Raw genomic sequence first — 15792 nt, 5'->3', positions numbered from 1 at the left:
CCCCCCCCCCCCCCCCCCCCCCCCCCCGTCTGCTCCCAGGGCTGCACGTCGCCGAGTAAAAAACTCGGAGCCCCGGGAATGGAGAGTAAGGCCCGGCGGAGCCGAGAGGAGGGATGGAGGGATGTCTGCACTTTCAGCCCCTCCTTCCAAGCTTGGCTGTCTATGCGCCCCACGAGACCCCTCGGTATCGGGATCAATTCTCTTCCTAGCTTGAGGCAGCGCCAGTGGGCTTCTCGCAACAGAGTCCTCACGCACACCGGAGGCTCAAAGGCAGTTTGTGGAATCACTTCTGCGGCTCTTCCTCCCGCCCGTGGCAAAGGAAGGAGAAGAGCGTGGTGCAAGTCTGGGGTGGAGCAGGGGCCCCGCAGCACTGGGGCCCCACATTGCCTCGGACCGGGGCCCTGGAGAGGACCCTGAGGGACTCTCCCTGACTTGTCAGGAAAGATGCTCCAGGCAGATCGCAGTCCCCTCCAGGAGGGGCCACAGCACCGGACGCTGCCCCACCTCTCACCTGTCAGATGGTGACTCCCACTTGCCATCTTGGCTCCCCCAGGCCCCAAGCAAGCACAGCCCTCCACTCCTGCGTGCCCAAACTTCCCTCCCTCATTCATAAGTTCATTCATTCATCAGATACCGACTGTCCTTCCTCCTACAAGCTCAGTGCTGCTCCAGATACGGTGAGACTTGCTGGGCCTTTACTCCCCGCCCTGAGTCCATTCTCTGCTCTTTTAGGGTGCCTGGAACGCTGAGCTCTATAGACAGCATCGCCGGCCCTCCTGCCCTGGCTTCCCGTTGGGTTCAGCTAATGAGGGCAAGGGGAGTGAGATCAGAGGGCAGGAGGAAAGATCCTTCCCATTCTCACCCTCCCAGCTTTAGCACGTGTGACAGCCAGCCTCCAGGACGGCCCCCAACGGATCCTGGCCTCCTGTCATTGTCCCCTCCCATAGTCTCCTTCTGCACGGCCTCAGGGTTGGTCTGGGTGATGCATGGAATGTGGCGAGGTCACAAAGATACCGTGGTGTCTGCCTTGCTCTTTTCCTGGATCACCTGCTCCAGCGGCACATCGGGAGAAAGCTCAAGTGGTCCTATGGAGAGACCCACGTGGCAAGAAACTGAGGCCTCCTGCCAGCAGCTAAGGAATGGGCCAGCCCGGAAGGGGGCCTGCCACTCTCTGCCACGCCTGTAGATCCCTGCAGCCCCGGCCACTGTCTCGAGGGACCCTAAGCTACAATCACCTAGTCACCTACAGAGACTGCACAGGGATAAATGTCGACTGTTTTAAGCCACGGAGTTCTGGGGTCATTTCTTACACAGCAACTAAAAATACAGCACGGCTCTGGAAAAGGTGTTCTCGGCTCCGGCCAGGCTCGGGTCACGGCTTCTACCCACGGCCCTTTCTGTGGTAACGGCTTCCTGCTGCTACTAGTCCTTGGGTGTCTCAATATCCCCCGTTGGTTTCCTTCCTCCTGCCCACAACCCTGGAAACAGTCCCGTTATTAGACTCTCAAAAATTCACAATGGATTGCATTGGCCTGCTTCCCGCCAGGGCCCTGCCTGATGCAAGATGTAACCGCGAACTAGACAGATGCCACCTCCGGCCCCTTTGGAACTGATATTCTCGTGGGGGGAAGGCAGACAATATGTTAGCTGACAAATAAATAAGCCAGATAACTTGGGAGACCAGGGAGTGAAATGAAGCCGTCAACCGGGCATGGGCTAACCGGGGGAGCTGTGTCAACGAGGCCGGTCACAGAGGGTTCTAGAGAGGTGACGGCGAGGCTGAGTCTGAATGGAAGAGCAGGGGAGCCCAGGCAGAAGCGGCAGCAAGGTCCCCGAGGTAGGAGAGGATCTGGAGGCCCATGTGGCTGGAGCTGAGTGAGCAGAGTGGGGAGGAGGAGATAAGAGACCCAGGCGGGGCCACGTACAGGGTTTGGGTTTTAGTAAAACCACGACGTCACCCCACATGGAAGGTTTCTCAGCGAGGTACTTAGGTGACCAATTCACCTTGCAGATTGCTCCCTGGCTGCTCCCAGAGCGCAGAGGGCTGGGAGGCATGGTGGCATGTGCGGGGCTGGGGCCCAGGGAAGGAAGGGGTCTCTGAACTTTTCCCGCCACGTGATCGGTGCTGATGGTGGGATGAGTTTTGGGGGGGGAGGGGACACCCAGGCAGAAATGTCCAAGAGGACTTTGGAGTTGGAAGCTGGGTTGTGGATGAGTCAACACAGTCATGAGCGGGATGGGGTTTTGCCTGTCCCCTCCTTCTTGGGGCACGCACAGACCCACCCCTTTCTAGGGCCTAGGCCCATGCCCAGCTGGGATACAGGAGAGGGCTTTGGGTAGGTTGGGACTCATTTGAGGGGTCATCTTAGTGGTGGGGTTCTTGGTTTGGTGGATGCTTCACCGAGATTGGACCTGGAGGGGCTATTTCCTTTGTCCCCCTTCACCACTGAGGGAGACAGCCCCTCGTGGCTGATGGTCTTGACATCTCTGATCTGAAGTTCTCAGATCACAGAGCTAAGACTAGGAAGTCCTGGCCAGCCCCAAGCCAGCTCACGTTTTGGGGTGGGTGCAATCAGGGGCTGTCCTTATCATCAGCTTTGGGGCCCCAGAGCCAGGACCCCCCTCCCTGGCCTCTCCTGCCACATGGCCTCGGGTATGGCTAGGGGAACCAGCCAGGCCCCAGGGCCTCCCACAGGGCTGACACCCCCGGCTCGCTCTGGAAATCGGGAAATCAGAGGCCGGCGCCTTGTTCTCCAAGACTCTGAGCTCACTCCCTGCCTCAGTGTCCCACCACGGACCCGCTGGGTTTGAGGACCCTGCTGGGCCCACGGTGGGTGCTCGCGGACTAGGTAGAGCTTAGCTTCTGTATACAGCGTGCTCAGCCGTGCCAGGCACGTTCTCAAGAATCAGTTCACTGAACTCTCCCAAGAGCTCTCTAGGGGAGGGTATTGCTATGCGCCTTTGGAGTTGAGGAAAACGAAGTTCAGCTAATGAAGTGCCCTGAGAACGCTACACCCATGCAGGGGACCCAATGTTTGGTCCCCCACCCCCCAACTTGGGGGGTGTCTGGAGGTGGGGCCTTAGGGGGGGAAGTAGGATTAGATGAGGTCATGAGGGTTATAAGAAGAAGCCAGAGGGGCGCCTGGGTGGCACAGCGGTTAAGCGTCTGCCTTCGGCTCAGGGCGTGATCCCGGCGTTATGGGATCGAGCCCCACATCAGGCTCCTCTGCTATGAGCCTGCTTCTTCCTCTCCTACTCCTCCTGCTTGTGTTCCCTCTCTCGCTGGCTGTCTCTATCTCTGTCGAATAAATAAATAAAATCTTTAAAAAAAAAAAAAAAGAAGAAGAAGCCAGAGAGCTAGCTGGCTTGCTTTCTGCCACGTGGGGCCACAACGAGAGGGTGGCCGTCTGCAAACTGCGAAGAGAGCTCTCGTCAGAACCGGACCGTGCTGGCACCCTGATCTTGGACTCCTGGCTTCCAGACCTGTGAGCAACACATTTCTGTTGTTTCTAAGCCACCCAGCCAGGGGTAATGTGTTGCAGGAGCCTGAGTTCAGACCCTCCCTCCCCGCCCCCCACGTACGGCCTCTGTAGGTCCCACCCAGATGGAGGGGATAGATGTCAGTCCAGAACCCCTTGGGCCACCTCTCCTTCCCGTGTCCTGTGGTTTGGCAAGGGCAGTGACCCAGCTGCAGGCCCTTCCTGTGTGGAGGGAGGCAGGCCCTCCTCCTCCAGGCCAGATGCAGCCCCACAAGCCCCCTTCCTCCCCCAGAGCACTGGGAGCACTCTGCCTGGAACCGGCCCCACGTCACACCTGCGCCGTACCCTTTATCAGATGGCTTCATTACCTGAATCTGGTCTTCCTCAACTCTAAAATGGGCACAAAAATAACATCTCTCCTATGGAGCTGCTTCAAGTGCCCTGTGATCTGTCAGCCCGTCACCTGTGGGCATCTGAAGTCATGTTCCAGAAAAGGCAGAGCGGTCTGGCCCCTGCAAGGCCTTGGACAGACCCTGCTAGCAGCGTCCCCGGGCTGAGCAAGGTAGAATCTGGATGAGGACTGAAGGTGATTCCAAACCCAGCTGGCTCACCTGTGGCTGCTGGCGCCAGCCCCTCTTCCCCAGGCCCTGAGGCTCCCCGTCTGCCAACCCTCACCACCCACTTTTTCCTACCATCCCCTATTTGAGCCCAACATCCCTGCTTTCTGCTGCATCCCACCGCCAGTCCCAACCTTCCCCTACCCCACGCCTGCCCCCGACTGGCCCCCAGCCCTTCAGAGCTCGCTCCTCACCTCAGAGCCTTGGCGACAGCCGGCCCCAGGAGCCAGAGAGAAGGCCCTAAACTAAGGCTCGGATGGAGGCTCAGCTCCTGAGCAATGCTGCTGCGTGCTCATGTCCGCACTTGGTCCGAGGGAGGGGTGCGTTTGACCACCACCTCCTCCCTCTTATCCTCAGTCCTACTCTGCAAGCAGAAGCTTCCCTCAGGCTCTCCTGGGTCCTGCTCTGGCTTCCTGGCCCCGTCAAAGAGGAAGCCCTTCTTTTGGAAGCTGCTGGAAATGGCAGGATGGGAGAGAAACGCTCCCGAGGGGAGCTGCCCCCCACAGGCCCTCCCCTTCCCTGCCAGGATCACGATGGGCAGCTCTGGGTAAGCTGGCTCGGGACCCCGCAAGGAAGGGGGGCAGGCCCTCCCATCCGGAAGTTGGCTAAGCAGCGCCTGCCCACGGAGCTTTTCCTTCTCAGCTCTGGAGGCCAGGCAGACGTGGGCATGAGCAAAGTGGGTGGGTGTAAAAGGACATTCAGCCTCGGAGAGGAAGGCCATTGGGAGTGCTGGGGGCTGAGGCACTCTGGAGAGCACCACGCGGGGTCACTGCTGGATTTACGTGGGGCCCTTGTGCACATAGGAAAAAGTCCACGTCTAGATGGACACAGCCTTGCTCCTGTGACTTGGTGGCGGAGAGAGGGCTGGATATGACCTGTCTCCTGCCACCTCGGCGTCTGCCTGTCTTTGTGCAAGGTACAACACACACAACCGTACAGGGCAGTCCTGCCCCCACATTGCAGGGGTGGCGACTCAGCTCCAGTCCCACAGAAATGAGGGCTTGATGGAGCGTCCCATTGTTCAAGGGCAGCGAATACGGAGAATGTGTGAAATAGTCTGAGTTTTAAATGTGGGCAATGAGTCCAGATTTAATACCCCCGGGGGGGCAAACAAAACCTGGGCTGATAGTGCCCATGTGCAGTCCCCCGCCATGGATGCTGGACCTTACTTAGGACGGGGCGGGCACCTCAGTCCCCACTGGCCTGTCCTCCTTGGGCCCTGGGCAGTATCGACCAGCCCTCCCCGGACACCGAGCTGCTCTGGCGGGAAAGGCGCCCGCCTCACACCCCCAGAGGTGGCCGGCTCCCTCCCCTACCGGCTTGGGGCAGTGAATGTAGCGGGCCAGGCTGATGATGAGGTCATGTGTGATGGGGTCCACCAGGTTCCTGAAGCTGGCGTAGCGGTACAGAACGTCGTCCAGGGAGGTCGACTCCATGCCCAGGTCCTGCAAGAGTGAAGGACGCCCAGAGGTCAGGGGCGGCCCGGCCCTACCCTTGAGTCCCACCCAACATGCCCAGAACAGCCCCCTGGAGGTGGCTTAGCGCCCCCGCCTCCAGCACCCTGGCCAGGGAGGAGACCTTCCCCCCTCCCAGCTTCAAAAAGATTTCCCAGCTGCAAGAAAGCAGCTCAGAACCTCCCCCAGAGGGCCAGGAAAACTCCTGTAGAGACGGCCCTCCCAGTGCGGGCATGTCTTCCAGGCCCTCCAACGTCTGGATGAAGACCTCCCCCCACCCCACCCCCAGCCCAGGACGAAGCCAAAGGCAGGCTGGCCATGTACTAGAGGCTGCTTTTCCACATAGAGCAAACCTTGGAAACGGCACGCATCGTAAATCCCTGCTCTCTGATGGGTCCTATCTACTGATATTTATTTGTTTTTTTTCATGCTTCTGAGGTCATTTTTACTGTTCCTTCTGTAGATGACCCAACCTCAGTGTTCCTTTGCCTTAGAGGGGGCGGGGGTTCTAGATTGTGGGATTGAAAGGAAAAGCTGCCAGGCACCTAGAAGAAAACCCCACCAGGGCTCCCTTAGAAAGGATATCAAGTGGGAGGGAGGATGGGGGAAAGGGGCCCTGAATGGGGTAGGTTCCCCCAGCCTGAGGAGGGACAAGGGTTTGGGGGGCACCACACACTGAGCACCCCAGCTGGGAGCTTCTGCAGATACCCCCAGCCCACTAGCAAGGGACCCCACAGACTTGGTCAAGAACAGTCACCAGTGTGGAGAAGGACCCAGCAGTGTGGATTAGGGGCCCTACTCCAAACGTTCTGGACTGTATAAGACCCCCCAAGATTCTCGCACAACCCTAGGGAAAAAGCAGGCTCCCCAAACATGACCAAAGCTTGAATTCCCCACCAGGTCAAGCTGAAACAGCATTAATCGCTTTAGAGAAGCAAAGAAACATGGTTTTCCACCCTACAGGGTTGGAATAAACTTTATACCCTCCAGATGTGAAAGAACATGGGTAAACACTGTGTCCTTTCTCAGACACCTCTCCCCTGGTTCTGTTGTCCTCAGGTGGGAGCTGTGGTTCCTGTCCCCAGCTTGGCGCATGACCCAGATCAGGCCATGATAGGAATAACATTCCTGCCCCCCACCCACCCTGAGGACCAAGGCAGCCACTGAGCGTGGGCAGGGAAAGCAAGGACGACCTACTTTTGCTGCCCTCACCCTCCGGGCCCCAAGGCACCCAAGCTGCACACGGAGCTGCCCCAGCGCAGCCCAGAGGAAGGGTCCCAGCCTGGGTGGCCAGGATCCAGCACCCCGGGGACGCGACATGTGTGGCTGATGGGTGAGTCCCAGCAGGGGTTGGCTCCCTGTCATGTCGGTGGGGAATCCTGAAGTTTCCCAAACACTTTCCCTGTGTGGTTCTCAGAAATCCCTGTAAGGCAAGTAGACTGGGCATCATGATGCCCAATTTACAGATGGAGAAACTAAGGCCCAGGATTTCGGGAATGGAACGTACGACACGAGGACTACAGTTAACACTGCGGTGTAGTAGATTTGAAAGATGCGAAGACAGCACACGTCCTAAAAGTTCTCATCGCAAAAAAAAAACAAACATGTTTTTTTCTCCCCGCCCCCCAAGTACACGAGGTGAAGATGTTAACTTATTGTGGTCATCATTTCACAGCGTGGGTAAGTCAACCATTATGCTGCGGACCTTAAACTTAACAGTGTTCTAACTCACTTATAGCCCAATAACAGTGAAAGAAAAAAATCACATATAATACAGATGTTGTTATTTTTATTTTATTTTAAAAAAATATTTATTAATTTGACAGAGAGAGAGCACAAGCAGGGGGAGCAGCAGAGGGAGAGGGAGAAGCAGGCTCCTTGCTGAGCGGGGAGCCCGATGTGGGACTTGATCCCAGGACCCTGGGACCATGACCTGAGCTGAAGGCAGACGTTTAACCGACTGAGCCACCCAGGTGCCTCTATTTTTAAACTTTTAAAAAAGATTTTATTTTTATTTATTTAAGAGAGAGCAGATGTGATATGGGGCTAGGGGCTCGATCCCAGGACCCTGGGATCACGACCTGAGCCAAAGGCAGACGCTTAACAACTGAGCCACCCAGGTGCCCCAATAAAGGTGTTTTAAAGAAGAATTTCAGGAATGGTGGGGTGGGCCTATGCCTCAGCCGGGGGGCCGTTTTGGGATTGCTCTGTCTGATTTAGCACTGGAGTGAGGGGGGCAGGAGGTGGGCTGGAGGGTAGAGATGCTGCCCTGAGGTTTGGTGGCTGACATTTCTTTTTTTTTTTTTTTTAAGATTTTATTTATTTGACAGAGATAGAGACAGCCAGCGAGAGAGGGAACACAAGCAGGGGGAGTGGGAGAGGAAGAAGCAGGCTCACAGCGGAGTAGCCTGATGTGCGGCTCGATCCCAGAACGCCGGGATCACGCCCTGAGCTGAAGGCAGACGCTTAACCGCTGTGTCACCCAGGCGCCCCAGGTGACATTTCTAAGGCCGAAGAAAGAAAGGGTCTTTGCTGGGGGGATCGGGAGGGGCCTGGGCGCCATGCCGTCTGCCCCGGTGAGGAGACTTGCTGCACCTGCCCTCCGGCCTGGTCCTACCTGCCACGGTAGGGACACTTTGCTCCCTCCTCCTTGTTAGAAAGGAATGGACACCAAGGGTCAGTCTTGGGGGCCTTGTTTTCCATTCAGCAGGAATGACCCTCAGAGGCAAGAAACCCTGTGTCGGGTTCTCTGGCTGCTGAAATAATTTCCTGGGGACCTAGATGCGGGGGCTCAAGGTCTCATGTGGATGCTGGCAAAGGGAGGCTTCTAAAGTGCCGGCTTTGCCCGGTTCCCGAGCTGAAGGCCTGTGGAACCAAAGGACGGCTGCGTCCTGGGCAAGCTACCTCAGGTCACTGAGTCTCAGTTTCCTCATCTGTAAAATGGAGCCAGTGACCCCCCACCACAGGTAGGTGAGAGAAATAAAACCAAGTAACACGTTAAGCCTCCAGCAGGAGAGAATATCACTGACACAGCTCTCCCCACCCCACAGTCCTTCCCTCCATCCCCTCCCCTCTGCAAGACCCCTCCTCTCCTCACGCAGAGGTTCCTGACCTTTTTTGGACCACAGACACATTTAAGAATGTGACAAAAGCCACGACCTCCCTCTCTGGAAAACCTGGGAGTTAGGCCTCATGGTCAGCAGGGCCCGGACCCGTGGGATCTCAGAACACAAACTCTCAGGAATGTGCAGAAGTGCGGCCCACCCTCCCTGTGTCAGGAAGAGGCTGGGAATGTAGGAAGGAGGGGCGTCAAAGGGCCTCTGTTCTAGGGTCTTAGAAGTCCCATGTGTCACAGGGCTGAGGCTCCCCTTTCCTGGGGCGGGGAGGTAAGGGAAGGACAGGGTCCCATGGATGGAAATGGAGGGGTGGTGACTGCCATGGTCAGAGGCTGGATTTGTGGTCACGGGAGAAGGAAAGAAGGTAGGTTTGTCTTTCCTTTCCTGTCTGTCCCGCACGCTGGGCTGCCCCTCTGTGAGCTGTTGCCTGAACACCAGCTTCTGCCTCCCCTGCCGTGCCCCCGTGTACCCCAATGCTCAGCATGCACCCCATCCCATGCTGGTCTCCTGTTACAGTTGTCTCTGCTCCCTGTCCCTGAGGGCTCCTCCAGAAAGCACCACATTCCAGTTCCACCCAGTCCCCGACACGCTGTCAGTCGGTGGGCAAGAGACTTCTTCCCTCCTGGGCTCTGTTGACCCATCTGTGAAATGGGCCGATGAACCACACTCGTAGTTACCAAACTGTGTTTTCAAGATCTTGGGGCTGATGGCAAACACGAGAGAAGCCAGAAGAGTCCGCAGGGCTTTGGGCCCAGCTCTCGACAGAGCAGCTCTGCTGGCTACACTTTGGTTAAAAAAACAAAAACAGAAACAAAAAACAAAAAACCCAACAAAACAAAACAACCCCCAAAAGTAGTTCTGTGGCCAAAGCGAGGTTTGAAAACCCTGGCCTGGCTGACTGCTTGGGCTCTTGCCCTCTTACCAGCCCTGCCCTGTCTTCCCATTCCCCTCCTCTCCAGGCCGGTAGAGGCCCTTCCATCTGGACAGGACCAAGAAAAGCCTCGTTGTGAGCCCCAGAGGCTAGGGGGGCAGGTCTGGGAAGATGCAGAATGTTCTTCCCAGAGCCCCTGCTCCCTGTCCTCCTGTCCTCGTGGTCACTCTGGGTGCTGGGCCTGGTGACAGTGTCTCCAGCTCCCTGGGCTGCTGTTGTCAGGGTTCATTCAGCTGTTGCTTGGGGTGGGGGCAGGCGGGGAGCAGGAAGGAGGGGGATGGGGAGGAGGGTCCCCCCCAGGAAGGCAGACGTGGCCCTGCTCACTGCACTTTGGGTGGCTGTGAGTCAGGCCACCACCCTCCCTGTGAATTCCAGCCGGGGTGGGGCTCCCGAAGGTCCCAGGGCTGGAGGTACCGAGAAGCTGTAACAGGGAAAACCGGCCTCCGAATGCCGCTGCCGTATTTCTTTGTTCTGACCCCACCTAGGCCCACGAATGCTTGTCCTCCTCTAGGATATTTCACGGGTCCTGAGGACCTCGCGGCACTTCCAGCCTCCCAGGTGGCCTCCCCACCCCTCTCCCCAAGGCGAATTTACTGGGGACAACTGTGTCACAACTTTGCCTCCAGATGGCCCCACTTAATGCTGTCCAACAGGGACCTCCAACACCAGTCTGCCCTGGCTCCCAGGAAGGGCTAAAGCAGGGGGGCAGGTGAGCAGTGCCCACTGCATCCACGGAGCTCCTCCAGGCCACCCTGGGCACGGCTTTGGCCTTGGAGGGGCTGGTCCGCTTTGCAAAGTACCAGGCCGCGAGGAAAAGCACTTCCTCAATATGGTCTAAGCAGCACCATCGCTGGGAACTCTGCATGTAGGGTTTCTCCTCATCAGAAAACCTGGGATCATCAGACCCCGTGTCTGGGTGTCTGCTGGAGGCAACTTTCCTTGGACAGTGCCACCCGCAGGGAACCGAGGGGGCCAGCCCACTCCACCCCGTGTAAGTGGGGTCCCCGTGTTACTTGAGCGTGAAGAACCAGGTTTAAGGACTCACTCCAGAGGGAGGGGAGACGATGGGCTTGAGGTTAGGGGTATAGCTTTCCAAAAAGTGAGCAGAGACCCACATAGATCAGCTTTAGATTGGCATTTTTCAAAGTGTGGTCTCTAGTCCCTTTCAGGGGCCCTGCGAGCTCCTCTTTACCCATGACCTATCTGCGCGACCTAGATTTTCTTTGTTCTTTGCAGACTTCAACCGAAACAGCCCAGAGCCAGAGACCCACTGTGGAAAGGGCAGGTATGAGCATCCCGCTGTCTTCTGTTCAAGCCGCACATTAAAGAGATTCGCAAAAGTGTGAAACAGTGTCACACTCCTCACTAAAAGGCTTTTCTTTCAGGGGGAAAAAAATGTTTTTCTTTTGGAAAATGTAGTTATTTTTGTGAAAGTTTCTTTCACATGCGAGATTATTAATTTTAAAAGAATGAATAAATAAAAAAATTTTTAAGTGAGCTCTACGCCCAACGTGGGGCTTGAACTCACGACCTCGAGATCAAGACTCGAATGTTCTACCGACTGAGCCAGACAGGCGCCCCAAAATGAATACATAAATCTTTAACACAGCTTTGTTTCGATTTCTCATATAGTAGCTAGCGTCCACTAGATATAAGCCACATAGAGAAAATCTCTCTTTGAGGTCCTCAATAATTTTAAAGAGCACAAAGTTTCCTCAAAACATTAAAAATAGAACTACCATGCAGTCCAGCAATCCCACTTCTGGATATATACCCAACGAAAATGAAAACGGGCCACCGGAGAGCTAATACGCACTCCCATGTTCACTGCAGCATTATTCCCAATAGCCAAGGGGCGGAAGCAACCAAGTGTCTGTCCACGGATGAACGGACAAAGAAGATGTGGTACGTACCATGCAATACTATTCAGCCGTGAGAAAAAAGGAAATCCTGCCATTTGCGACAACATGGATGGACCCTGAGGGCATTATGCAACGTGAGAAAAGTCAGACAGAGAAAGACAAATACTGGATGATCTCACTTAGTATGTGGACTCTAGAAAGGACCAAACTGAGAAACACAGAGTAGAAAGGTGGTGATCAGGGGCTGGGGGTGGGTGCATGGGAGATGTGGTTTAAGGGTACATACTAGCAACTAGTAGATACATAAGTCCTGGGAAGGGACGCCTGGGTGGCTCAGTCGGTGAAGTGTCTGCCTTCGGCTCAGGTCATGATCTCAGGGTCCTGGGATCGGTTATGATCCCGGGGTCCTGGGATTGAGTCCCGCATTGGGCTCCCTGCTCCTTGAGGAGCCTGCTTCTCCCTCTCCCCGGCCCCTGCTCATGCTCTTTCTTGCTTTCTCTATCAAATAAATAAGTAAAATCTTAAAAAAAAAAAAAGTCCTGGGGATCTAATACACAGTACCGTGACTGGAGACAACAAAACTATTACGAACATTAACCTCGCTGAGAGACTAGATCTTAATTGTTCCCACTGCTAGAAGAAATGACAAGTATGTGATGCCCAGAGGTGTTTGCGAAGGCAACCATACCGTAACATCAATGTATCAAAGCCAAGTTGTACATCTGAAACTTACACAGTGACAATGACATCTCAATTTCATACATTGTATTTCAATGATAAACACAATAATTATATATGAAATAACACAATATCAATTATATCTCAGGGTTTTGGTTTTGTTTTTTTTTTAAGGTTTATTTAATCTCTACTCCAACGTGGGGCTCGAACTCGTGACCCGGAGATCAAGAGTCGCATGCTTTTCTGACTGATCCAGCCAAGCACCCCTCAGTTTTAAAAAGAAATTAAAACAGAGAGTATAAAGGAATCCTGATACCGAAAGGGATTTGAGAACTTCAGGGTTAGAATATCGGGGTGCTCTGGAGAAATGGGCTAACCTGAGGGCTGGGGAGCCAGGTTAGATGCTGGGGAGCCTTTGAAAAGGGTTTATCTGCCCAAGGCCCTCCCTTTGGGTCCTAGGGAAAACTCCTACTCTGTACATAGCAAGATTTCCTTCTTTCTCGAGTTACCCTGACCCCTTGGTGAGGCTCTCTGTGTGGGTGCAGCTTTGAGGGCTGACGCTGAGGGGTCCAGGAGAGGGACGCTTTCACATGCCCACGGCTGGTGTCTGGGAGAAGGAGCGACATTCAGTTCAAGGATCTGGCTCCAGACTTTCAACCTAGTGATGAATGGCTCTGGAGGACTGGCACTGTGGGGCTGGGAGGGAGGAGGGTCACTGGGAATTTCAACTTACCAGCCCGCCAGCTCCACCCCTGCTTGGTCTTTGCGGGTATAGCTGGAGATCCAATTTCTGCTCTTCCATTTTTTCTTTTTAAATGTTAAAACTACTCTGTTGACAATAAGATTTGGCATTCTGCATTCAGGTTTGGAAATGGATTTGGGGACCGAGCTGGAGTGTTTGCTACCTGTCCTCAGTACTTCCCCATGACTGGACTCATATCCATCCTTTGTGTTCTTGCAGGGCTGGAGGAGTTTTCCCCTCGGAATACGGGAGGGGGGGTTGTTTTCTGAGCTCTAGCCTATCCAAAAAAAAATGTTTTAAAAATATTTTATTTCTTTATTTGTCAGAGAGAGAGAGCACAAGCAGGGGGAGCGGGAGAGGGAGAAGCAGATTCCCTGCTGAGCAAGGAACCCCATGCAGGGCTCGATTCCAGAACCCTGCGATCATGACCTGAGCGGAAGGCAGATGCTTAACTAACTGAGCCACCCAGGTGTCCCCAAAAACTTTTTTATATTGAAATCACACCTGCAGACAATCTGGCTGGATAATGCCACAGTCACTACTCATCACTTGGCCGCCCTTGGGATTCAGCGCCACGAATGACTCTGAGTCACCCGATGTTTGTCTTTCGCTGCTTTTTCTGCCCAAGGTCCACAGGATGGTTCTGCCACGAACTTTTAGCTGCCTCTCCTAGACAGCCCCAGCACACTGTCCCTTTCCTGGGAACACCAGTTCAACATACAGGGGGACCTGCAAAGCCATTGATGTCTTTATTTTATTTTAATATTTTATTTATTTATTTGAGAGAGAAAGAGAGTGAGGGAGAACATGAGAGCGGCAGAGGGAGAAGCAGATTCCCTGCCGAGCAGGGAGCCCAATATGGGGATCGATCCTGGGACTCCGGGATCATGACCTGAGCCGAAGGCAGACGCTTAATCAACAGAGCCACCCAGGTGCCCTTCACTGATGTCTTTGTAACAATCTCTCAAAGTCACCAAAGGGGCCTCCCTTCGTGATACCCCTCAAAACTCCAAAAATCCCTTCCCAGTATCTCTCCCCTGACCCCACCTGCCCCTCAGCGTCACATCTTCAAGCTGCCAACCCTCTCAGCACCCGGCCCTCCCCTTCCTGATACAAATCAACATCTCTGGCTGATCCAGATCTTAGATCACCCCCCTCGCCAACTGGAAAATACCAAGTGTTAGCAAAGATGGGAGGAAATTGGAACCCTCGTGCTTGCTGATGAGAATGTAAAATGGTACAGTCACTGTGGAAAACAGTATGGCACTTCCTCAAAAAATTAAAAATAGAATTACCATATATGCCCCCAAAGAACCGAAAGCAGGGACTCAAGCCAATATTTGCACATCTGTGTTCATAGCAGCATTATTCACAACCGCCGAAAGGTGGAAAGAACCCAAGTGCCCACCCACAGATGAATGGAGAAGCCAAGTGTGGTTGACACATACAATGGAGTCTTCTTCAGTCACAAAAGGGAATGACATCCCATATATGCCACAGCATGGATAAACCTTGAGGACATCATGCTAAGTGAAATACATCAGTCACAAAGGGATAGTCCCACTTATACGAGGTTCCAAGAGCCACCAAATTCACGGAGACAGAAAGTAGGATGGTGGCTCCCAGGGGCTGTGGGGACAAGGAATGGGGAGTTCGTGTTTAATGGGTACGGAGTTTCAGCTTTGCAAGATGACAAGAGTTCCGGAGACAGATCGTACAACTATGTGAATGCACTCAACGACACTGACCTGTAAAAATGGTTAAGATGGTACTTTTTATGCTCTGTGTGTTTTGCAACAATTTAAGAAAAGACCCAGGAAGACAAACACAGACGTCTTCCAGAGATAGGAGGCGGCATCAGGAGAAGGGGACAGGCACATCTGGCCACTTTTTTTCCCTATCACACTCGGTTATTAAAAGTTTCTGCTGCTGTGTGTCCACTGTCCATCTTTCCATCTCCAAACAAGAACCTTTTCTCAGCCTGTCTCTTCATCAGGAAAACCAACATTGGCTCCCAGCGTCTTCTGATTTCATCGTTTATTTATTTTTTTAAGGATTCTATTTCTAAGTAATCTCCTCACCGAGTGTGGGGTCGAACCCACAACCCCGAGATCAAGAGTCACACGCTCTCCGGACTGAGCCAGCCAGGCACCCCTTTCCACAATACACTCTCACAGAGGGTCTCAAGTTTGCCTTCCTTGTCCTTGGCCTTGAGCCCCTGTTCCGTAGCACCAGGCTTGGCTTCCACTGCCTCCAGTAAGGACCGCAAGTGGGCTAGGATTTCACATCCCAGCAATTCTTATTTTTCTCATTAATCTCGCTTTCCATCTCACCCTCTTGTTTTTTTTCCATCTCAGCTTGGCCTCTTTTGGTGGCATTTTGTTCTTTTCCCACCAAGTTCATTTCTTCCAGATCGTGCGGTGTAGATCCTTTTCGGAGGTCAAGGTTCAGCTTCCATAGCATTTATGTATCCTACACCCAGGATTTTTTTTTTTCCCCTCACTTGCTCACCCTTGAAGGAGGCGCAATCTAGTGAGACCCGCGTCTATCATCTGCCTCGTGTGACACTGTGATTTATAATAAGAAATATATATTTGGTCTTTGTCCCCATTTCTGGCACAGAGCTCTTAAAATCCTTGAAATTTCCTAAGTGATGGAAGTGACAGTGTCTTTTGTCATGTTAATGAGGTGACTTTTGGAAAGCCCCTGGATCACCTAGTGAAGGGGGCTGGTTGCTGTGGTTAGAGGGTTGTGACTTTCAGTCCCCCCCCCTCCGGGGAGGGGACAGGGGCTGGAGGTTGAGGCAGTCGCCAACAGCCAATGATTTAATCAATCATGACTGCGTAATGAAGCCTCCATGAAAACCTCAGATGGGGTTTGGAGAGCTTGCAGGGTTGGAACCCAAAGACATAT

General features: G+C 53.9%; 1 protein-coding gene across 1 annotated transcript in view; it reads right to left on the bottom strand.

Moving 5' to 3' along the window:
* LRRC75A (leucine rich repeat containing 75A) overlaps positions 1 to 15792 on the bottom strand; it is a 43349-nt gene that overhangs the window by 8889 nt on the left and 18668 nt on the right. Inside the window, exon 2 of the mRNA XM_040630077.1 lies at positions 5413 to 5541. Coding sequence (XP_040486011.1) covers positions 5413 to 5541 — 129 coding nt within the window. The remainder of the gene's footprint in view (positions 1 to 5412; positions 5542 to 15792) is intronic.

Source organism: Ursus maritimus, unplaced genomic scaffold (genome assembly GCF_017311325.1).
Source record: "Ursus maritimus isolate PB19 unplaced genomic scaffold, ASM1731132v1 scaffold_14, whole genome shotgun sequence".
NCBI classification, from domain to species: domain Eukaryota; kingdom Metazoa; phylum Chordata; class Mammalia; order Carnivora; family Ursidae; genus Ursus; species Ursus maritimus.
This window is presented reverse-complemented; position numbering and strand designations above follow the sequence as displayed.